The sequence below is a fragment of the Brachyistius frenatus genome, unplaced genomic scaffold (genome assembly GCF_029030835.1).
Source record: "Brachyistius frenatus isolate BFR_SWC_R1_liver_20210118 unplaced genomic scaffold, ASM2903083v1 Contig_3, whole genome shotgun sequence".
NCBI lineage: Eukaryota > Metazoa > Chordata > Actinopteri > Embiotocidae > Brachyistius > Brachyistius frenatus.
In genome coordinates this window covers 3,679,530-3,704,317 of record NW_027210602.1, presented here as the reverse complement: position 1 = coordinate 3,704,317, position 24,788 = coordinate 3,679,530, and the positions used below count along the sequence as shown (strand labels likewise).

Sequence of the window (24,788 nt, the reverse complement as noted above, 5' to 3'; positions counted from 1 at the left end):
TACCTAATGAGAAATGAAATTCTCTTCCTGTTGGCTGTGGTAACCCAGGCAACGGTTCCCCTGGAGACGGGCTTTGGCAAATCTCTACGGTCCGTTTAGCAAAGTCCTAACGCGTGTCCCCCGAATAGCTCCGGCATAAAGCAGCATTTTATTGCCCTAAGCAGCGATGATGCTGCGGCTTGTGTTTGACCAGAGATTAGTCAGACTGGGGCCTTTTGTGCTCGTTCTGCTGTTTGCGGTTGATAAGTGCTGCTGCGGGCCGCGTAGTGTCTGAGTCGGGAGCTGAGGGGCAGCGATCAGGGTTAAGGTAAACTGAGTGGTAGAGTTTTTGGTTTGTTGTCAGGGTGGGTATGTCAAATATATATCGTATATTGATGGTTTTCTTTTTGCAACAACGTGATGCAGCGGTGCATTTCTAAAGAAGGGACTTATTGCATGTCTAGGTGTTTGTAGAGGGGAATTAGGAAACACATTTTTTTTAGCTCGTTAGTCGACTTTTGTAGTACATTTTGGTGTTTTTTTAATTTTTTTTATATGAACTGTGCCTTGAGTGGGTACATAATACTGTACTAGTACACTTAATATCAGTACAGTATGATGTAAATGATAAAAGTCCCCCCCTCCCATCAAACCACTCAACAGTTATCCTGTTGGTAAATACTTCTGAATGATCGCATCTCACTAATGCTATGCCCTGATAAATAAATATTTATATATATAAATATAATCTAATAAAGGACTACGAGTGCCAATTGTATTGGCTATATGAACCTGACTTTAGTATAAGATAGAGTGGCAGTAGTGCAGTTGTTTGGCACACAGACCTGGTGCAGGTTGTGAGCATTTTAATTGGTTTCTTGGAGACAATCTCAGCAGCAACATCAGCAGGAGGGGAACATTACCTGCGTTACTGGACTCTCGGGATAGTAATGGGGGTGATGAGATTAAATGAGAGTTAAAATAAAGCCAGGAACACACTCGCTGAATGTTGACCTACTGTATAAAGAACATAAAGTCCTTCCTTGCAAATTCAAGTTTCATGGGTGTGAGGACATGTTAAGCACCTTCCTACTTTGCCAAGAATTTTATAGCTTCGTCCTACGCTGGAGAGAAGAAGTGGCACTTCATAGATGTTTAGGTGGGCTCATATGGGGGCTGTATACAACCGGGGAAACTCAACCGTCTTACACCGCTGACGGCAGCTCGCTCCACAGAATTCAACAAAGAAATGATTCATAGGTTTGAAATGCTTTACTTTAAGAGAATCAACAAGCTTCTTCGAGTATGTGGATGCAGCCTGCAGCTAGCTGATGCTTCTTTGGTATCTGCTGTGCTGCCACACTGAATTTCTATTATGCAGCTTCATGACACATAAACAGTATAATCCCATGATGAAATTTACAACCACTGCCTGCACGTTATAGAAAGCTCTCTTAGAAGCACATCTCCTGGAAAACTCACAAAACATTGTAAATACTTGGTGTCGGTGTGTTATTTTACATTGTTATTATATTATCACACTGAATGGACCTCTGCTGAACATCTGCCTGTCAGACAGATAATCTATCTTTATTTGTGGCATTTCATGGATTATTGCTCATTTATTTTTGTTAACTGTCAGCACAGTGTCTCAAATCAAATCAAATCAAATCCAAATGGCAAGTTGGAGCATTACTCTCATCACTGATAACTCAAAAGTGTCACATACTCTCATACATCAGACATGGGAACAGATGGGATTAATGATTTAATATATTTTACTTCTGTTTTGACATCATGAGGTTCTTTCATAGGGAATGAAATAAAACATGAGAGACTTTCTCCAGTGATTTCTGTCGGTGTGAGCTTAAACAAAGTGTTAAATTAGATGTGGATTAGTTCTCCTGATGTAAAGCTTTGGGGTGACATCATTAGAGTGTCGAGCTTTATAAAATAAAGTGCATCGAAAATTAAAGACTGCTACTGATCAAATATAAAGTAAAGCAGTCGCTACATGCACGCATGGAAAACAGATAATAATTCAGAACTGCCTCCATGACACCATGTTCATGATACCCACATTTTATTTCTCTCTCAAGATTTCGTAACTGATATATTTCTATTTAAAGACTGTCAATCAGTTGTTTCAAGACACTTTTTGTCCAGTTGATGTTTGGATTATTTCATGAAATGAGAATTTTGGGGAGGTACGTGTTGGTCGTCGCTGATAAGGGCCGCTGTGCACTTCTTAGCTGGTGGTTTTATTGATTGAAGTGGTGATATTGTTTGGTAATTGGATTTCAGCTCCCCTTGCGCCTGACATACACACATGAAGAAACAGTAATACAAAACCCATGTGACCTTTGTACCCCACCCCTCCAATTCGTTAACCTCTGACCTCTGACTTTTGCTCTGCCTGGAGCTTTGAATGCTTCTAGCAACAGACACAAACACAGAAACACCTGTGATTGTATGATAATATATATAAATATATCTATATATATATATAACTCTGCTGTATATTTGTGTTGTTTTTTTACTTGTCATGGTAGCGGCATTGCTCAACGGATGTCAGTGTTAGTCACCAAAATGAACGACATTCCCATGAGCTCCGGCTGTGCTTTGTTTCTGTGCTTCTTAGCAAATGTTAGTATGCTGCTATACCAAGCTAAGTTGGCTGACTTGGTAAACAGTAGCATAATGTTAACAAAATGTAACAGCTTTTAGCATTGTGCAATATTACAGTGCGCACATTAACATACTAACACTGGCATTTCACTCAAAGCACATCAGTGCCAAGTACAGACTCAGTCTTGCCATAACATAGTGCTTACTAATAAAAAAATAAATTAACCAGTCGCCTACAATTGCTAGGCCACTATAACTTATGAAAGATATTGGCATATGTCTCAGCAGACAAAATATAGTGACAAAATTCAGTACCAGTCAAACTGTAGTTCAAAATTTTGCATTATCAAACAAAACATTTAGCCTGTTGGCGTCACCTCTTTGTGCTAGCAGATCTTTATTTACTACATGACGCACAAAGACGTGTGCAGAAAAGTTGTTTTTTTTAAGCAAGGCTGCTAGTTTGAAACCTATTAAAACTATATGTAGGTTAGGATGAGATATATTACTTTCTGGCTCAGTTTCAACCTTTCTTTAAATTGATTAGTCACACATTACTTTCTTCTACAGACTTCCCACAGACTTCATCATCAATATATGCAAGGAGTTGTTATTGTGCCGCTATACTGTGGCTACACGTGATCAAAACTACAACTCAAAGAAGAAATCAGTCAAGTTAAACAGTTTCAATCAAACTTTGGCTTGTTCTAAAAATGTTAACGCACCCAAATCTAACAGCCCATTCAAAGACAAAGAAAATGCATTTCTGGCAGTTAAGATAGAGCATTTAAAACCCACGCGTTACTCATGATGGGCCTCAGAGTGTTTTGCAGATAGCCATGGAGATTTAAGTGGCAGCCTCGGTGTAGGTAAATTAATGAGGCCGCTCTCCGCCCACACAGAAACACACGCAATCGCCTCGGTGCTCATGATGCATTAAAGAGAGTGCCAGAGGGCTGAGGTCTGCCCTTAAGATTTACCGTCGCGGTGAGATCGTAGACTGGCTCCTTGCAAAGGCCAACTTGGAAAGGAAATGAGAGTAGAGCAGCCAGACGCAACAGAGAGCTGGAGATGCAGAGCAAAGATAGTATTTAGCAGAAGAAAGAGTTGCAGAAAGACAAAAGCTCCCCTGCTGTGTAACGAAGAAGAGCTCGTGGGAATATAAATGCGTTATTATTGATGCAGAGAGTTGACAATGCACATACTGTAAATCATCCCTCTATGCTAAAATTCCCATAGTCTACCTCTTGCCGACTCAACAAGCATGTTCTATTTTTGATCACACACTACCATCTTTGCCTGAAAAACCACTTTCTAATGAGCACCCTTCATATTCCAGAGTGGAGCTGGTAATTTAGCATGCTGTATTATTAATCAGAGTCTCTGTGTGATTTTGCAGCAATTTGAACGCTTATTTCCCCCCATAACGCTTCGGGGGTCCGCTTAATGAGTCTCCTTCCTAATGACTTTAGCAGTTGACAGCGAAGACACGACAAGCGCTTATGGAATCAAAGGTTTGCCTGGCAGGATGAGGGTAGAGCAGTGTGCGTCTGCTGAGCATGTGTCCACTGAGACAGGAGAGCGGTATACTCAAAAGTTTTGTGTGATGAAAGGAAACAGAATAAGAAAGCTGGAGACTGAAACAGAGAGAGGCAGAGAAGAGGAGGATGTAAAACATAGAAGATACGACAAGTTTCTTTGCGACTGGCTGTATGATTGGTCGTGTAATTATCTTTGTGTCCAGGTCTGTATTTCCACTGTAATTTTCTTTATTTCTGTGTTTGGGTCATTTCTCTCATTATGCATCTGCAACCCGTCTACTGTCAACTGTTTGTCTCTCTTCATCTGTCTTTCTTTTTATCACATTGTTTCCTGCTACATTGCTTGTCTCCCTGCTTGTCTGTGCTTTGACACATTTTATGTCAGCTATGCAGCATCCCGAGGCAGCAAACTTTATAAGGCAAGGCAAGTTTATTTGTATAGCACATTTCAGCAACAAGGCAATTCAAAGTGCTTCACATAAAACCATTAAAAGCATCGAAACATAAAGCAAAAGAAAAGGACTTTTAAAGACAATTAGTAACAGTGACTAAAACATTAAAAACAGTCATTAAAACATTAAACAAGCTAAAACTAGAATAAAACTTACAGTGCCGTTTAAGAAATAAAATACAGTAGTAAAATGCAGAAATGCAAGAAATGAATCAACATCCTTGAATCTGGTTCAGTGGAAGGCAGCAGCAAACAGAAAAGTCTTCAATCTTGATTTAAAGCAGCTGAGAGTCTCAGCAGACCTGCAGCTTTCTGGGACTTTGTTCCAGATAATGTGGAGCAGAAAAACTGAACGCTGCTTCTCCACGTTTAGTTCTGACTCTGGGAACAGAAAGGAGACCCGTCCCAGAGGTCATGAGGTTGCAGCACATCAGACATGTATTTTGGCCCTAAACCATTCACTGCTTTATAAACCAACAGCAGGATTTTAAAATGGATTCTTTGTTGGACAAGAAGCCAGTGTAAAGACCTCAGAACTGGAGTGATGTGACTTTCAATCATTCTTCCTTGGCACCAAAAACAATTACTTCTGTTTTATCGTTATTTAATTGAAGAGAATTCTGGCACGTCCAGTTGTTGATTTGTTCAATGCATTTACCCAGCCCTTGTATATAAGGATAAGGCTCCCGAAACAAAGAATAAAAATATCTAAAGTATTGAAATTGGTCTATACATTGATTGGTTACTTATTTCAAAATATAAATTGCCAGAGAAAGAAATAGTAGACATCAGTTTCTTCTAATATTCAAATGTATTGCTTTCCTCTATGTTATATAAACTGAATATCTTTGGACTGTTGGACAATATCAAGATTTCACCTTTTGGGTTCTAGAACATTTTCATGGTCATTTGGATCATAGTCATTACTTTTTTTTACTTGCAAGGTCCCCTTCAAACATGATTTAAATAATGAAATAATTGTGTGTGTTTGACCTGTCCTACTTTTAAAAAGTTTAAGTGCTAGACACAAGATGTCCCCTGTACTTCCCTGTCAGGTTCACTTTCAGTGTTTGGTATGTGGACTGGAGGCTTCCAGGTTCTCCAGCACACTTGTGCAAGTTTCATGCTGGTCCACGATTGGCTACCAAACGAGTAGTGATGTCACAAAATCCAGAAACTTTCCCCCTTTAGTAAATTAATGTGTAAATAGACTTTTGGTGTCAAACTCTGCAGATTCGGTAAAGTGAAGCATCCAAGTGAAGTAACAATAATGAAAACACACTCGATACCCTTTCACAAAGCATCGTTAAACACATAATTCATATTAGTATTCATTCAGTATTCACGGGCAGTCTGTTTAAGTACTTAAGTTGCGTTTTAGCTAAGCAGTGTATGATGTTGCCAGAGGCAGTGCTGCAGGTGAATTAACTGATAGTTTGCTTGTCATTCAGTGTCTGACATTTGTTCTCCGCGGCAGAGATTTATGACAACAAAAAAACAACAGTTTGCATCTGTTCCCCTGAGTGGTTTAAGGAAAATGTGCAAAATGTGTTCTCCCTTCTTCCAGTGGTGTGATTTCTATTTCCTCTGTAGAACGCTTCTTTCATTACGGTTTTGTCTTTTTTCCCTTCATCCTGAGACAAAGGGATGGTTACATCACTGCAGGGGGCGCTGTTAGTTTTTAAAAGCGCGGCTCTCTGACTTGGCATTTGCCCCAGCTTTTTAACTGAAACCGGCTGCTGCTGCTGCTGGGTCGTTTCCACAGAGATTATCGATGCTGAGGCAAAGAGATTACCTCCAGCAAACAAATTGGTTTATTGTGATTTCTCAACTCGAGTATGTTAATAAGCAGGAAACAAGGCATTCGGCAGCAGATAGACATCATGCGGCCGGGATTGCTGGTTCAAAGAGGGAAATAGTATTCATAAGAAATTGACTGAAAAAAGAGGTGAGGTTAAGTCAAGTCCTCATACAGGGAATGTGTGGCCCCCTCCTGCTTTCTCTTTGAAATACAAAAACAAATTAATAAAATAAAACTAGCCTCCAGGGGACACATTGTCTCCACACAGATGGATTTGTGTAGCCAAATACATGCTTTGTTTTTTTACATGCAAACCAAGGCAGTCATATCTTTTACAGCAATTCTGTGAAGAACACCTTTAGGATTCGTCCTTACCTTGTGAGAGTCATTTCACTTCTCCAGTGGAGTTGCATTGAATGGCTTCCATGAGGAATGCAAAGTGCCCGCTCTCTTGCGTCTATCGAGTGTCTGAAAGGAGCCGCACATCTGGATTTTTATTTGTGTAAATTGCAGATATTCAGGAGTATAAGAATAGAGCCACGTTCAATTTATGGCCCTACGTCCGCCCTCTAATGACAAGACACCAACATTTATCAAATTAACTGCTGTCAAGTGGCTGTGCAGTCACGGGAGGATTACGGCAGAAAGGCTGTGCTCAAGTTCATTTGACGGCACGTCTGTCCCCTCCAGCGATGCTGTGGCTGAGGCTTCACTTTAATTTTCACAGCTTTCCACTCTCACTCGTCTACCAGCCCCCTTTCCTCTGTGCTAAATTGTCTCTAAATTGGATATTTAGAAGATGGAGGAACTCAGGGGAAGGGGTGTCCTCCCTGTTTTTTTCTCCTCTCTTTGATAGTCCACATAATGTATATTTATTTAGCAGTAATGAGAATTGCAGCATTATCCAGGAGACTGGGATGCATCTTATTTATCTCTAGTATCCAGACTTGACCTCTTCAATAAGCTTAGCCCTCCCAAATCCACTGTGCCCCACCAGCTGTATATGAGTCAGATTTGGGGTGGGGTGATTGGGGTGAGGCAGGCGGCGGGGGGGGGGGGTGAGGGGTGGCGTTAAAACACACCCTTCAACCTCTGACTACATTCTCCTCTCTCCTCAAATAGCTGGATTAAGAAAGGAGCCCATGAGGGTTGTAGCGCAACATTAGCATCCTGTGGGGCCGGGCGGGGCTTTAAGGTCAGTGTGTGAGTGGGTTTGTATTTGTGTGTGTGCGCTTGAGAAGCAGCTAGAGGTGAGGTTATATTGGCAGTGTTAGGATGACAGGCCTCTTCCCCAGGTCCAATAAAGGCGTCAGCATCCGGGGCAGATTTATGACTGCCATGCTGAGTGGAAAGCCTGATGGGGGGATGGAAAGGCAGCTCACTATCGAGGATATCTTGTGCTTCCTTTGAGAGTCACTCCCCTTCTCTCTCTAATTCCATGGCTCTCCGTCTGTTGCATTGTCTCTGTGCTCTGTCTTGATTGATATTTACCATTTTCTTTCTTTTCAGGTCATTTTCAGAATTATTTCTGTTGTAAGAGTGGTTTATTTCCTACCTTCTTTTTTTTTTTTTTTTTTTTTTTTTTTACTTTCACCCGTCCAAGAGCATCACGGGGCTTTAGGCAACGATTATGTCCTTTGTCTGTCGGCCATCGCTCTCTTCATTTCAGTTAAACTCATACGAGCCTTTTAATTCCCTGAATGTGTGAAAATGAGGCAAATAGATGGTTAGCGATAGTTACAACTAACACTTGAAATGATGAAGGCACTTGCAAATGTCCCCCCCCCCCCCCCCCCCCCCCCCCCCCCCCCCCCCCCCCCCCCCCCCCCCCCCCCCCCCCCCCCCCCCCCCCCCCCCCCCCCCCCCCCCCCCCCCCCCCCCCCCCCCCCCCCCCCCCCCCCCCCCCCCCCATAGAAAATGTAAACCATACTTTGTTGTTTCATTTTTACATCTTTACTGAAGATTTCCTCTAGAAATAATTTTTTAAATAATAAACAAAATGAACCAAAACAATGCCAAAGAGGAAAATCGTGTGTAGATAATAATGAGAATGATTACTCAACAAAATGTAAATCAAGACTCTAAACCTCTCACATTCCAGTTTGAATCTAATATTATTACTTTTTATCAGTTTGTTTCCTGGATTTTTTTTTTTTTTTTTTTTGTCAATGCTTTTCTATAAAAGAAACCATAAAGTGCATCTTTGGATGGATGGAAAAAAAAAACACTAAATGGAAATGCTCTTCCAGTCCATAAAATAATTAATAAACAGTTACTGATTGGTTTGGGTTAAACTCAAAACAAATTGCTCTGAAATTTAAACCATCGACTGGGCTTGAAAACAATTAAAACATAAAGTGTAAGTAAAAATCATACAACTAAAAGATCTTAAGTGTAAACAAAACAAATATTTCAAAATGGTCTCATTCTGCTTCTCAAAAGCATTTTAAGACAAACTTCCACAAAGGCACATTTCAGTACACGTGGCAGATGTAGCACCTTCTCTCAAAACTGTTGTCCACATGTCGTAGGAAGAAACAACTGAGACAGTCAACGACAGAGCAGAGCGAATCAAAATTGAGTGGTATAAAATAAAGAGTAAAGTGAGAATGAACTGAGAAGAAAATGAGAAGAAGAGAAATATTGAAAGAAACTCTGTTAAGTGGCCTCTCAAAATCACAGCTTTTTAAAACAAAAAGGCATCGATCGTGTACTGTGGTGCTAAAAACAGATTATACACCACAGCTGCTAATGTTCAGCTGACAAACACGCTTTGCGAGGTCATTTAAAAATGTTCAATAATACTGCAGATTCAGTGCCAGAATATTAGCGCTGACCCAAGAAATGAGCTTCCTTTATACGTTTTTTTTTTACTACAAATACAAAAAAAAAAAGTATTTTAAGTAAACAGACAGACAAGAAAATCTCATAAGTACACACAATATGAATCTACAGTACAGTCAGCAGACAATTAGCTCAGGTTAGCTTAAAGAGTGGGAGCACAGAGAAGCAGGTGGATCTTCCCACCATATAATAAACACATCACATTTTGTTTATTCAATAATGCAAACACATCAATTTGAAAGTCAAAAGTGAAGTGATTTTTTTTTTTTACTTCATATCTAAAGATTGAAAATTGATGTATTTGCCAGAATGTATAACTCCTTTAAAAAAAAAAAAAGAAAAAAAGAAGAAGCTTAAGTTCTTAAACAGTAAATGTTGGTCAAATGAAAGCAACCGTACAATAATGTTTTCTAAATGACGGTGTAACATTCGGAAACGTATGATTCGAATCAAGTTGATTCGATTGTGAGTCGAACCAGATATTGGGTTTGTTTGCTTGAAGTTTACACACACAGTGACACTTAACCATCGTCCAGGCTCCAGAACATCCCCTGTATCACACGCAGCACCCAGACGTTGCACCGAGTTAACAGCTGCAAGCAGCCTCCACGTACAGTCTTCTGTTATATGGCATTTCAGTGTCACATGATACGCTGATACTCTGATACCCCTGCCCTGCCTGTGATATTGTTTTGGAAAGGCCTGTGTGTTGCCATGGCAGCTGAGCACCAGCTATTCCCAGTGTGTTTGCGGTTTTCCACCTGCAGCAGGAAAAAGACCTGTTCCCCTCCCAAACACTGTTTCCATGTAAACATTTTACAGGAATGTGTGTGTGTGTGTGTGTGTGTGTGTGTGTGTGTGTGTGTGTGTGTGTGTGTGTGTGTGTGTGTGTGTGTGTGTGTGTGTGTGTGTGTGTGTGTGTGTGTGTGTGTGTGTGTGTGTGTGTTTATTTCTGCGGGTTGAAGCAGAGTTTGGTTGTTTTGTTTCACCAATTGCTCCAGGAAGAAATCAATGGGTTGAATGTTTTTTTGGAGAATAACATAAGGCTGAACTCTGTGTGTGTGTGTGTGTGTGTGTGTGTGTGTGTGTGTGTGTGTGTGTGTGTGTGTGTGTGTGTGTGTGTGTGTGTGTGTGTGTGTGTGTGTGTGTGTGTGTGTGTGTGTGTGTATGAATGTGTATGAATGTGTATGTCTGTTTGCCTTGCTCTTTAGGCACAGGTGCTCTTCGTCATATTCTCAGTTTATTCTTCTCCCGTGGGCGGTAGTTTGGGATACGAGAGAGTCGGGGAAGGTGAGGCAGCTCACGGGTCACCAGGATGAAGAGGCCAGCTGTGGAGTCCTCAAATAGGTGGAAATACTAGCGATGAGTTCACCAAAAAGGAGAGAAAGATGAAATGAAGCCAGATAGGAAAAATAAAACAAAGCGTGTGAGAGGAGGATGGAGAGAAAGTGACTCGAGGCGACGTTAGAAGCAGCGTCTGAGCCGAGATGAGGTCGGACTGAAACTTAGTGTTTGACGACTGCAGGCTACTGTGACCCATTAACAGACTTGTAAAACTCAGGCCCTCCCCCTTTGGAAACTGCAGGTCATGTACACACACTACATGTGCAGGTAATCACATGCTAAGCTCGCTAGATTTGCCATTCCCATCAGCAGACTATAGTAGCTGTCTAAAATCACAGGTATTAGTAGTTTTCTACTCTAATAATCTCAAATATCTGGATTGACTTGTTTCATTTGTAAAAAGCAGATAAACTGAAGCTATTTAGTTTATAGTTTTTGTACCTTTGAGACATGCATTTCCCAGAGGATTCTCTGTTTAGTCATAATCACAGCTGAGGTGATAAATGTGGCATTTCATGTTTTCTCATTTCATCAACTCTTTGTCATTATTATTCATATTTGTGGTTTTAGGTTTGTGAATGTGTCCCCTTTTCACCAGGAGTTGGTTCCAGCTTTAAATTTTTTGTTTGGATGCTCAGTATGTTTGGCCTCAGGGCTGCGTGTTGGCACAGCAGGCATGCCACGCAACATGCATACACACAATCTCTGCGTTTCCAGTCACAGCAGTTTTCCAAAGGAAGGTATGGTTTTTAAAAAAAAAGTCTTGCAGTTATTCAAGTGGTCTGGAGAAACAGCTGGAGGAGAGATTTATTTTAGCTTGAGATGTTATAGGCTCCCTAACATGAATACATAGAGGCGGGGTCAGAAAATACAGAAAGAAAAACATGCCAGGATGGTACTCATTCATTTCCCACTTGGTGTTTTTCATATCCACACCCTGTATTTTTAGACAAGCGATGAATCAGTGCTAAAAATGTGCTGTGACTTTTTGTTCCTCCGTTGTCCTTATATGAAGGCTTTTGCTGTAAACAAGCTGTAAAATGCTGCATATATGCAAAAGACCAAAAATGAATGAGGAATGCGCAAGATTTGTTTGCTGTAAGGTTTTGCATTGTGGGAAGACACTGTTTGAACCAAATACATACGCGCACACACTGATCCTCTATGTTGGTCTTCGCCTGGCGGGATGCCATTGGTCGAAGCAGGCGCAGTGGGCAGCACCCACCCACAAGCGGTAGTGAGTACGCGGAGCAAACGGTGAGTGGGCTGAAGGTCACACGAGCCCCGGACACGCTGGCATTCTTCTTTCTATTACTTTCACTCTTTTTTTTTTTTTTCCTCCTCACTCCAAAACCTGTGACTTTAGGAACATATGTCTGCTCATGTGCTGATATAAGCCAACAATTTAAAAAAAAAAAAAAAAAAATGCAAAAGAGACTGCAGGTGCTATAGAGGAATCAGAAAATGTGTTTCAAAGCTTGCAATTGGTGTGAACTGCAGAGTAGTCTGTGTGTATGTGTTTGTGACTCTGGACAGCACTGTGGCATGTTATTAGTCTGAGTCAGCACAGAGGAGGCCCGGCCAGCTCTCCGAGAAGTGCCACTCTGTTGACTGTAGGAGTGGGAGGAGATGAGCAAAAGGTCCTCTGAGATGTATGATGTCTTCCCCTCAGCTGTTGCACACCACGTTCCCCGAACCGCTGACTGTACTCACTCGTCCTGGAAGAACAGCTTTAACTCACGTGTGTAATGGAAGCCACAAGTTGAGCTTCAATGAAATGCATCGTCTCGCCGAGTGTGACACCGTAAAACAAGTCATTCAGTTGTCAGTTTGTAGTTTGTTTTTGCATCCAGCTCACTGACCTTTGTTTCTTGTTCTTTCTGTCTCTCCCACCTCTCTTCGTAAAGGGCAGCACTCATGATCACAGGCAAAATCACTTTGTGCTGGCAGAACTGTTATTTTCCCACAGAGAAAGCGATAGTGCCCATCGTAGAAGCAGGTCAGAGGGAAGTTGCTGAAAATTTCCCTCGAGATGCTGCACTCAGTGTTAAAATTATTTGAACCTTGACCCAGTTTTTTTTTGTCTGCCTTTTAAAGTGTTTCCTCTTTGAGTTTCCGTGTGAATGCAAGCACAAAGATGCAGAGGAAATTCATTTTCTGTGCCCCAGTTTCCAGAACTGCATTAATTAGTGTTGGAAATTAACTCTTCAAGATTTGGCAACCTTCTGAGAGCAAGAAACCAATCAGCAAATGTAAGACATGATCCTGCTCCGTGTGCAGGAAGTCTGTCTCCCTACCTTTGTCTGAACTCAGAGCCAAGCAGAAAGCTTTACAGCAGGTCGATTTGGTCATTTGCCTGTCTAAAGATGTCTATATGTAATAGAAATCAGGTTGAATTATTACAGACATATTTGCATTTGTAATATGTTAGCTGATATATAAAATGTTAAACCGGTCTGCTGCAACCTGTCTCATAAAGCAGAAACCTTACGAAAGTTGGCCAAATGTGAAAGATGCAAACTTAAATTTAGTTTTTTCTCCCATCGCAGACGGGCATTTCACTGGGACCCCTCCAACATACGGCTACGACGCAGACCGAGCAGAGGAGCAGCGGCGGCACCACGACATCCTGCCGTACATCGATGACTCGCCGTCATCTTCGCCACACCTCAGCTCAAAGAGCCGCAGCAGCCGGGACACCCTCTCCTCTGGATCGCTGGAGTCCTCCAAGTCGGTCAGTATTCACGTCCATTGCATCAGCCAAACTCTTCCTTTAGGGGACACAGCAACCGAGGAGGCAGAAATCTAAAAAAAACATACCGAAGCTGTGAATTAGTTCTTATTCAGAACCCACAAACAGGGCTGGAATCAGTCTTCAGTGTCAAATTGGGCCACTTCTTCCACATTTTGAGCTCACTGTAGACCAGGAAGTGGGCTAATCTAGTCTTACAGCAGTCCTGCTCTGTCAAATAGCCATCAATTGAGAAATCATATCTGCCATTCGAGAAAATTGATAAGGAACAATACCTCCTGCCTCATAACCCCGGAGCCAGTCATCCAGTAAAGAAACCCATCTGATTTAAGAGTCTGGCTTTTTCTCATCCGGCAGATTAAGCAGAATTACCTATCACCTCCATCGCCACATCTCTGCCTTCATCCTCTTACCCTCCCTCCTCGGCTCTCGCTTGTCTGCGGAGAGAAAACCGGTGATCTATGACGTCTGGGGGGGGGGGGGGGGGGGGGGGGGGGGGGGGGGGGGGGGGGGGGGGGGGGGGGGGGGGGGGGGGGGGGGGGGGGGGGGGGGGGGGGGGGGGGGGGGGGGGGGGGGGGGGGGGGGGGGGGGGGGGGGGGGGGGGGGGGGGGGGGGGGGGGGGGGGGGGGGGGGGCAAAGGTTATCATGGAGAGGACACACACACACCCCCACCCGCACACACACACACACACAAAATCCTTGAGTCAGCAAAGATGAAAATGAGCATGGATACTACAACCAGAATCTATTTTCGGTAATTAAAAAAAAAAAAAAGTGTTTTAGTTTGACTGTTTTAGTAGGTTTTTTTTGTTTCATTTATCATTTACATGTTTTTCTATTTTTACATTGCATTTCATTTAGCTGACGCTTTTTTAAAATGATTTGTTCTGTATTCTTTATGTCCTTCCTGGTTAAGACACATTATTATTTGCACCAAACACTTTGTATGTACCAGGTGAACACAGCCATAAGGATAGAAGGGTATCATGGGAGAATATAATAGGCTAATGTTGCCTCTATCCACTCTGCCCTTGGTAGGAAGTAATTGCATCAGTGGTCATGAAACTGCATCAGTTGCTCCGCCCCCTCAGCCTTTGCTCACTGTCTGAACTGGAGAGCAAGCGCTTGTCAATTTGATTGATGGTTCATATCTGCCAATGAATGATGTGCCCCTTGAGTGCATCAGCCTTTGACCTGCAAGCTTGAACTCTCACTGATTTTAATTTGGACACATGCACACACACATCTCTACTTGACGTTGCACAAACCAGTGCCTTGTCTTTCAAACACATGCAGACACATATCTTATCTGAGAGATTGAAGGGGATTTGTTGAATAAACGTTTGTGTTTAGAGGCAGAATGCATGAACAAACCCAACACTTCAGGTTCAGGGCCGGCAGGCCAGCGGCCTAATGGGCAGTTAAATATATTATACAGCACTATAACAATTATCCATCAGCAAATTCCCCATGCAGGCGGACAGGCTTTCAATAACTGCCATCAAAATGGAGTTACCATTGTCCTTGATTTGCCCTTGGACAATCCCTCCTCAAACATCATCCCAGGCTGCTTCTCTAATTGATGAGTCAGAGTCCAGACGAGCTCTGATTGGCTCACTGGGAGCTGATGGTATTACGATGTCCCCGTGATGAGTCATCACCATCGGCAGTACAGCGGCTCTTGGCCTCTCATAATCTGACTCTTCCCTGCACTGGAGAGGGAAAAGATGGGGGTCACTGATCAGAAGTCAGCGACTGATGCATGACGACTGTTCTGAAATATTCTTCATCCATTTACCAAAACCTTTGACCACATCTTTTACTGTATATAAAATCCTCCTTCTAGGTCAATCCAGGACCTATTCCTCTTTACCAACTAACACAGACATCTTCTTTACTTTAAGTTTATTGGACTTTTTTATCGTTATGATGTATATAGCTGTCAGCAGAGAAACGAGAGGAAATGAGGGAGAGAATGACATGAAACAAAGCGCATCAGCCAGTTATAAACCAGGGATGTTGCAGTTAATGGTCCGTGCCTTCAACCCCACAGGCCACAAAGGCGTCCCTAGTATTCTTCCCCAAGTTCATGAACTCTGTCTATTAAAGCAGTTGATTTCTTAGACACTTAAAGGCCACAACCTGATCAGTGAGGTCATTTCTTTTCCTGCTCAGTCAGCAGATGACAAATATCAGGAAGGAAATCTCTGTTGTTAAAATTCATCACTTTTGTTGTGAGCAGTCACTGCTTGCTTCTAGCTATTCAAAGTCCCAAAATGAGTTGGCATAATGCATATCATATCCAGAAAAATCCTGCAGGCGCCAACTCTGACAGTGTCTATCACATCTGACTGACGCGCGGTTTAAATAACCAGAAGTAATGCTGCATTTAAAAAAAAAAAAAAAACTGCCTCCTGGTGAACATGATAATTCAGAGACAGCTCTATTACATTGCAGTCATGGAAATAGGATGCAATCATATTAGGCATTTGAGAAAGTGAGGGATGGCAGAACAGGATGGTAAACAGATTAAGATATGAGAAATGAAAATTGAAAAGGGTTAATAAAGTGCGGAATGGAGCAGCATTGCCAATCGAGTCTCTCCTCTCCAACCTGGTTCTGAGTGTTTATATGAGCTGATAGTCTCCTACACGCCACGAGAGAATGGTGGAAAATAATGTTATTGCAGTCACTGTTGCTCAGTCTTAATCTCAGCCCCCTTGTGATTGACAAATAAACCTTTTTTGTGCTGATTCTTGCGGATAAACGAATCAGAAGCAGATCCGAATTCCTGAATCATGTTCGCGCGATCTTCTCCTGAGGGGTGTGTGAGTTGTAAGGGGTTAACTGTGGGATCAAATTGGACATCTCAGCTTTTGTTGACTCTGTTGCACATACTGGAGATGAATCAGAGACCCTCAAACCTAAACAGACACCCCCTGTAGTCTGAATCCCTAGATGGGCTCATTAGTTGCCACGGCAATGAATAAAAGATATGTCTGGAGATGTGGGTACTTCCAAGGGAAGTTGTCTGGGGGTCTGAAACGATGAATAAACACTTCATGTCTCCCGCCTCTAGTTCAGTAAAATGTGGCTGGATGTTAAGGTTTCCCTCCTTGTGTTTTTTGAATGTTCACTATGTTTCAAATGGACCCTCGAATTTTCTCATGTTATTTTCCTTGCGGGCATATTCTGTGGAGGTAAAGCTCACGCCAGTAACTGTCGCTCAGCAAGAATTTTCATTCATTTATCATTAATTCACAAATATTCTCAGGGCTCAGTTGCTGCCCCGGGCTTTCCCTTTTTAAGTCACTGAAGACGCTGTGCTTCAATATATTGCATTGAAGAGCAATCATAAATCATAATTTCATTACTTATTTACTTCCAGCACACATTTATTTGCACTCTTAATTTGCAAAGAGAAACAGTTTTCCTCTTTTGGTCGAGTTAGTGTCTCTACATAATGAGCGATTAGAGCTTTTTGTTCAAGAGAATGATATTGTTATATACAGCCCAGATCCCTCGACGGCTCTGTGTGATGCATAATGCATATCTGTCACAATCATTCTTTTATCCTTCACTGAAGAAAGAAAGATAGACAGAGAGAGACAGAAAAAGAAAATGAAAAATGATACAGTAGAAACATCAACTGTTCAAAACAAGATAAACAGTAAGATGAAGAGGAGGAGAATGTGCATATATCTCAAATGTCCCATTATACTTATAGCCAAGCCACCAAACCACACCAATAAATGCAATGATCAGTCAATGAATTGATTAGCTGATTGGCAGAAACATTTATAAAACATGAATGTGTTTTTAAGATGAACACCAAACACCCCAGTTTCTCATTTGTGAAGATTTGCTGCCTTTCAACTGAAGACGTTTTGAGTTTTAGGACATTGTGATTGACATTTTTCTCTATTTTGAACCTTTTATAGATGAAATGGTTAATTAAGAAAATAAATCATCAGATTATTCAGTAGTTGTTTGTGAGTAGGAGCTCTAAGTAAAATCATGTTTGCCTCGTTCAAGTTCTTACCACCCTGTCGCTGGCTAAGATGCTAAGAAACTGGACCAAAATGCAAAATAGTGTCTTTAAATCCTGGAAACACGTCTTGTTTACAGTAGATTTCATTGCGTTATACAAACTTTTTAAACCAGCACAACGGATCCATAGTTATTGATTTTAATTAGAACTGTAACTACACATGGTTATATTAAATTGTTTGTAGGCCATTCAGTCAATTTGCAGAAGTTAGATTTAAACAAACCAAAGCATATTTATTTTAGCTCTAACATGAACTCCTATATAATGGAGTCCATAATAATCCTGGAGCATTTTATAATCTTGTGGACTGTAAAAGAGTCCCTGGAGATCTGTGCGAACATCTGCTTATGCATCTCCATGGAAACAGGTTTTAAATCAATTTACCGCTTCATTTAAATAAATGCATGTACACCCACATACATCCAGTGCACATATGCATAAATATGCACCGGAGTAGTATACAATATTATAGCATACATATTGTACATAATTGAACTTTTTTGACAATACAGCACAGAGTTGTAGGAGTGCAGTTGGTTTGACACAAACAGACACAGATGAACTCTAAAATAGCTTTTGAAATGATTTTTTTTTTTTTTTTGAGTAAAGTTGCAAACATTAGCTAAAAACTGTGAACATATCCTTTAAAAATAAACAAAACTTAAAGGATAAAGCAAAAATAATTAAATATACATACTCTTCATACGTGTTCATGTTCATTGTCTTCCAGCTGGCTGAATCAGTTGAAATCTCAGCACCAGGACCTGAATCATTTTGCCCACCTCACATGCTCAGTCTTGACCTAGGCCTTTAGGCCCTTTCACATCTCAAATCTCTATTGTTGTGCACACAAACTGTATATGGCAGATATCTGCATAGAATATGTACACGCATGGTTTCTATTCCCGTGTCCTCCTCATTAAGTCAGATATTTTACCCTTCATGTTCTGCCCTCTTTCTCCTCTCTTAATTACCCTGAATTTACTTTGCCTTGCTTCCCTTCTCCATCTCTTCTTCTGCTCTTCTTTCTCTTTCTTCCTTTCTCATTCTCTCTCTCTCCTTCCTCCTCCTCTCCCTCTCCTTCCTCCTCCTCTTAGCCTGAAGGACGGGATGTTTCCATGTCCCCACCTAGGCTGGTGTGTGTGTTCTCTCATACATGCACATATTTATACCCCAACCTTTTTTTTTTCTGCCATGGGAGACCTGCCTGTTTGAGTTATTTCAAAACTCATGGTTAAACAAGACAGCCTGAGGAATTTCTCTGTCTATCCGTTTTCTTTCATGTCGGTGCTCTTCAGTGAGCTTTTCCTGGGCTGAGGGGAACAGGGAGGTCACCAGGGAGGATTTCTAGAAGGTGCATTTGTTGCTGTTTCATTTTCTGGACTGTGGCGTTCACAAGCAGCATTCCTGCAAAGGTTTCATGCTCAGCTAAGATCGGAGAGCCCTTCAGTTTGAGACTTACAAACAAGTCTTATTAGTGGTTCTTTTACCATCTGATATAATGGAAGAATTTGATGCTTTGAATGTTCTCAAACATTAAAAAAATATATGCAAAAAAAAAAAAAATACACAAAAAGTTTAAAAATGTTTTTTTTTTTTTTAAAAGTACAAACAATTTCAGCTAAAAACACACAGGTTTGAACTAACTGGTGTGCATACTATGGCATTGCTGGATATTGTTGGAACTTATTATGTGTCCCTGGGTTTGTTACAGACTGAATGTGACCTGGAAAAAGGTTTGGAGATGAGGAAGTGGGTCCTGTCTGGCATCTTGGCCACTGAGGAAACATATCTCAACCACTTAGAAGCACTGCTGCTGGTAAGAATACACACGCATGCCTCACACGCACGCACAATGTCAAGTATGATTATCTGTCTGCCAATTGCTTTGGCAATTTGAGTATTCAGTATGAAGATGGAAGTATGGGTCCAAGGTTTTAGACATGTTAGTCTGCATGTTTTTTTTACAAGAAGTTGTTTCCTTGTTTTCATTTATCATATACCTCGCTGTAGAATAAAAGGTACAACAATCAGAGTTATGCAAACTCACCAAGCCAACCAAACAAAAGCATACTAACTCTCACATGAATAGCCCAGGTTTTATTTGGCCAGTGCAAGCAATCTTAAAAATCAACATTACCCACCCTCAAAACTCCACCCTTGTTCAATAGGGCACACATTTTCCAAGAAATTCTTGAGTCAGTGTAAGCTGACTCATTTTTACACTTCACTTCTCCTCCTATTACCACCTTTAAGCTCATTGTTTTGATCTCATGGCCTGCAACTTTTCTGGTTTGATTAATTAATCACATACAATTTCTGCAGGAGTAAGCAGGTATTTTTAACAAACAAAAATGTTACGTAAAACTGACTGAAGAGACGTCTTTTCAGGAGTTGCGACGAACAAAATAGTTGTGCTATATGAATTTTATCATGTCAGATAAATAAACATTTGAACGGTTTGACCACAAAAGCTACAATTCACTGTATAGAAGAGTAAAAAAAACCAATAAACTTACTCAATAACATCTATCTAAAGTTTGCAATAGCTAACGTTATGGATTATCAGTTACCCCAGACCATGAAGGCTGCCTCAGTTAAACCTGTCAGGGTACTTAAATTAGCAATATGCTTCTTACTGGTGTCTTCTACAGCTCAATAGTTTAATGTTTTTTGTTTTGTTCTGTTGTATAATATGATTGAGAGTGCTTGAGCCTACTCCACAGATGCAAATCAGATTATTGTATCTGTAAAACAAATCTGACCCTTTTACTGAATTTCCAAAGTGGTTCCCAAGAAGACACCTTGCAAAGCATCTTTTTACACCTGCCGTCTGCTCTGTTTGTTCCTTTCAGCCCATGAAGCCTCTGAAAGCTGCCGCTACAACGTCACAGCCCGTGCTCACCGTGGCCCAGATCGAAACCATCTTCTTCAAAGTGCCTGAGCTCTACGAGATCCACAAGGAGTTCTACGATGGACTTCTGCCCCGTGTTCAGCAGTGGAGCCACCACCAGAGAGTCGGGGACCTCTTCCAGAAACTAGTGAGGCTGGGGTGTATTTACCTTTAATACAAGTGCACCTAGAGAGTTTATAGCTAAAGAAAGAGATGAGTTAATGGTCTGGGGTGTTTGCGGTTGTAGTGTGTAGTGTGTAGTGTGTGTGTGTGTTTAAGTGTGCGAGTGTCCCCGTGAAAGCAGAACTGTGTAGCTGCTTGACATTCCCCCTAATCAAAGTGACAACACTAGTTCACCCAAAAAAGTTGACGGTATTGAAGAGGACATTTGGGGAGCTACATTTCGGATTCAAAGCAAACCCACTGACATTATTCATAGTAATGTTGTTTCTTTAATCAGGAGGCTTTCAGAAGCAGACTCTATCAGCTAAATTTGACAAACCAATGGAAAAAAAAAATGACTACATTTGATTTTTGTAGTGATGCTCTTCCTTATCATTTAAAATTTGAACAAATTGACTCTGAATCATCCTTTTTTTTTTCCTATCTCTCTTTCCGCCTAAACAGACGCTTGCTCTCCTTCTGTCGCACAGTTGATTCTGCCAAGGATGTCATGGCCAAATGTACACTGGGTCTATTTAATCATTTTCACAATGGGCCAATTAACCTACAATGAATCATTTGTTAATCTCCGAAATACTGCTTCTCTCCCACTGGTGTCTCCCTCACTCTCTCTCTCTTTCTCTCTCTCTCCTCCTCAGCCTTGCTTATGCTTGAACACGCACCACACACACACACATACACACGCACACACACACACGCACCACACAGAGGGAGTTGCAGGCGTGTATCACAATGCCGCCTTTCTGCCTGAGGCAGCTGAGGCCATCACAGCACTGTGTGCTTTGTGTCTCGAAGAAGCTGCTATAAATAGGAGCACCCCCCCCCCCTCTCTCTCTCTCTCACACACACACACACACACTTATTAACTTTTTCCAGGAGGCACCCTTTGAGGTGTAGCTAATAAATTAGGATTTAATTTGTGTCTTTTACTGTCAAAGAGACACGCAGAAAGCAATTATCAAATTGTTTAGAGATTTTTAGTTTAAAATGTTCACAAATGAACTAAAATTATACACAAAATGTGAAGAAATAACAGTTTTGACATCACGTCAAAGACATCTGTTTATTGTGTTGCATAGATGTCTACTGAAGTCAGCACGCTCACCAGCTCGCCTCAGTCTGTCTTATCTTGTAATACCACTTCACACCTCAAGAGGCGATAGCGAGTCGCTGTAGCGTCCAGTCTGCCCTTAAGACGACATAAAAGGAAGAAGTGGCATTTTTTCAAACCTCTTTTTGTGGAACAATGAACGCAACGAGCGCTGAAACTTGAGACTGCTGGAGACATCGAGTAAAAGAATGAAGTTTGATGCTGCTAACACTGATGGCTATGTAGTAATAATGTAACATTAGTGATCGTCTTAATATGTTGGCTGTTTGTTTATACATGGCTCAGAGCAGTTTTAATAGCTGTATGTGACAAGCTCAGTTATCTCGTCATTCAGCTGTCTACCAAACTGCGTCGACTTTATTTAGTTATCAAACCAGACACGCTGACCTCGTTTACACAGTTCAAAACAGATCTTTGGTGCAGATACTGACAACACGGGTTGTAACGAAAAACATTCCTAATGGTGTCGAGGTATGGTTTTTGCTGTTGCTGTTTTCTTGCTGCTATGGTTTTGCTAAAAATGGAAATGAACCAATTTTGTAAAGTTCCACCTCTGTATCAGCCTAATTTTACAATCTTAAATTATAAACAAGAAAAGCCAACTATAACGAACAGTGGAGGACATTTTGAAATTCTACCAAACTTCATAAACTCGAAGAGATGGACTCTGCAGTGACTTACTACTTAACGTACAAAGTGGTATTACATGACAGGACTTAAATCTTACATATTGCACCTTTAGCAGTGGGTCTTCTCTATATTTTCCCTCCTCTCAGCCATATGAGGTTTCGATCCAACAAAAGAGTTACACAGTCAGCTACAAAAAAGATGTGATGACGTGATTCTGATGTGGCCTGTAAAAAAAATGAGCAACTGTGAACAGTGTTTGAGAGCAATGCTGCACGTTGAGTCTGGTGGTGTAACGATGTAAAAAAAAAAAACTGACACACCAGCAGAAAAATGACTTCTCTATTGGTCAGCCTTATAGATTTGCAGGGCAAGGTTGAATCCAGGTTAAATTTGACCTCTGGGGCTGCCCAGAACATTAATATGTAGAAATGCATTTTAAAATTTTAGTTTTCATGACTTAGATTGGAAAACGGAGCCAGTACTTGCATAGAGTGATGTCCGTACTTTTACCCATTTTCTTTGTCTGGTTAAACCATTACGTCATCCGGGCAGAGACCGTTTTTTTTTTTTTCACACTGTGTATTTACACTTCAGCAATCAGCTTCGACAATCGGGAGTCTACGGTAGCTGTCTTTGTCACTCTTCTTTTCTCAGATGTTGCGCTCATACTGTCTCTACTCCATTCCCCGCCTCCCTTCAGACAGTAGTTAATAAAAGTCAGGAGGAGAAGACGCTGAGTCTACAAAAAGGAGAAAAAGAGAAAAATGCTACATGACAGACGTTCCATTAGGAGGAGGAGGGGGATGAAAGATTAGATGGGAGTAGAGGAGGTGAATCAGATGAGGACTGGGGGGGATGTAGCAGCAGCGCTGAGAGAGGATAGGAGTCGACTAGGCAAGTGGATTTAGGCTGCTGCAACCCTGATAGAGCTGTCTTACCAAGACTCTGAAATCTGTGAGGGCTTAGGAATCATAAAACATCAGAACAAGGAAGGCGAGAGACAGAGGGAAAAGAGGAAGGCAAAGCATCAGTGACAGGTTATGAGCATGAGTGTCAGAGTGAAGTGTTTGAAGGCTGAAAATAGGACAAAATCACACTCGTGTCTCTGCTCCTCCGAAACACACACACTTCACACACAGCAGTACCATGAGGAGAGACAGGCAAACTGGTAAACTGGCTTTGAATGTCGCTCTTCAAAGATGGAGGACCAAGAAAGCCTGATGAGACATTGTTCTTTTTAAACGATGGTGTCCCGGGTCTGGTAATGTCGATCTGTCTGCGGGTCCACGTGGTCCGGACTGAAATCTCATAACTGCTTGATGGATTGTAATCAAATGTTGTGCAGTCATTCACGACCCATAGGATGAACTGTAATCACTTGATCCCTGAAGTTTTGTCTAAGTCCCATCATGAGATCGACAGTCCAGGTTGTCTCGTGTCGCTTTACAACCACCTGCGAGACAAATCCCCCTCAACTGTACAAGCGCTAATTAGCAAACATCACATGCTAACTTCTGATGAGCAGTGAAGAAATAATTACACCTGCTGAACAGCTGCATGGTGACATTCTCATTGTCAGCATGCTGGTGTTGACTTCACAGCCTCGTGGAGCTGCCAGCACGGCCGTGCACGCTTTCATTTAGCTGTAAATGAAATGAAGGCTTTCTTATTCTGTCTGCTCATTTCATTGTGTCATCATGGACTAAACAGCGCCTTTTCTCTTTGTAAGAAATTATCAGAGTGTGTTAGAACGCCTCGGGACCGAAGGCTAAATTCAGCCGTCTCGTATAATGGCCGTAGTCTGTCATGAGGCTCTTTCCTTAATGTTGTTTTCCGCTGTGGATTACACACACACACACACACATACTCTCACGTGGGACAAATCCTGAACTGAGAAATCCAAACACCTAAGCAGTTTCTTTCATCTCCCAAAGCCATTTTCTGCCACGATACTGTAACTGCATCTGCACACTTTGGTAAGCCTTTCGTGCCGTTGTGTGTGGCTCCGTGGATGTGGCTGGCAGACATTCAGTCTCTCTGTTCCCTCCCACAGTCGAACTGTCACGCTCTGAATGGCCTCTGCTGTGGTGCAGATTGTGTGGCCCGGGGCAGGACACAGGATTGCAGGATTATAAAAAAAAAAAAAAAAAAAAAAAAAACTGCACTACTCCTCACCTTCATCCTTTTTGCTTCCTTTTTTTTTTTTTTTGTGCAAATGCATGTGCAAAAAAATTATTTGGGAACAAGTTTGCCATGTGAAATTCACCCTCAAGTTCTGTCTGTTAGAAATACAGATGAGGACACGTACTTGTGAGCAAACGAGGTCTTAATTTCAGTCCTGTGTCTGCAGTGTTTTCTCAGACGCACATGACAACGCACCCTCAAAGGTGTAGATCATTTTTGTACAAACAAAGGGAGATCTGTCACACACATTGTAACTGCCAGCGATAACAAAATAAGTGCGAACAATGTTTCAAAAAATTTGTGACTATACATTCCTGTGAGAATCAATGGTCACGCAAAGTTCAGGTCATGTTAGGGAGGTCAGGGCTATGCCTAAAAATAGGAAGATGAATGGGC

General features: G+C 41.6%; 1 protein-coding gene across 1 annotated transcript in view; it reads left to right on the top strand.

Moving 5' to 3' along the window:
• bcr (BCR activator of RhoGEF and GTPase) overlaps window positions 1-24,788 on the top strand; it is a 91,492-nt gene that overhangs the window by 37,515 nt on the left and 29,189 nt on the right. The window contains exons 2-4 of the mRNA XM_069703760.1: window positions 13,138-13,322; window positions 19,106-19,210; window positions 20,247-20,432. Of these exons, the coding sequence (XP_069559861.1) occupies window positions 13,138-13,322; window positions 19,106-19,210; window positions 20,247-20,432 (476 nt within the window). The remainder of the gene's footprint in view (window positions 1-13,137; window positions 13,323-19,105; window positions 19,211-20,246; window positions 20,433-24,788) is intronic.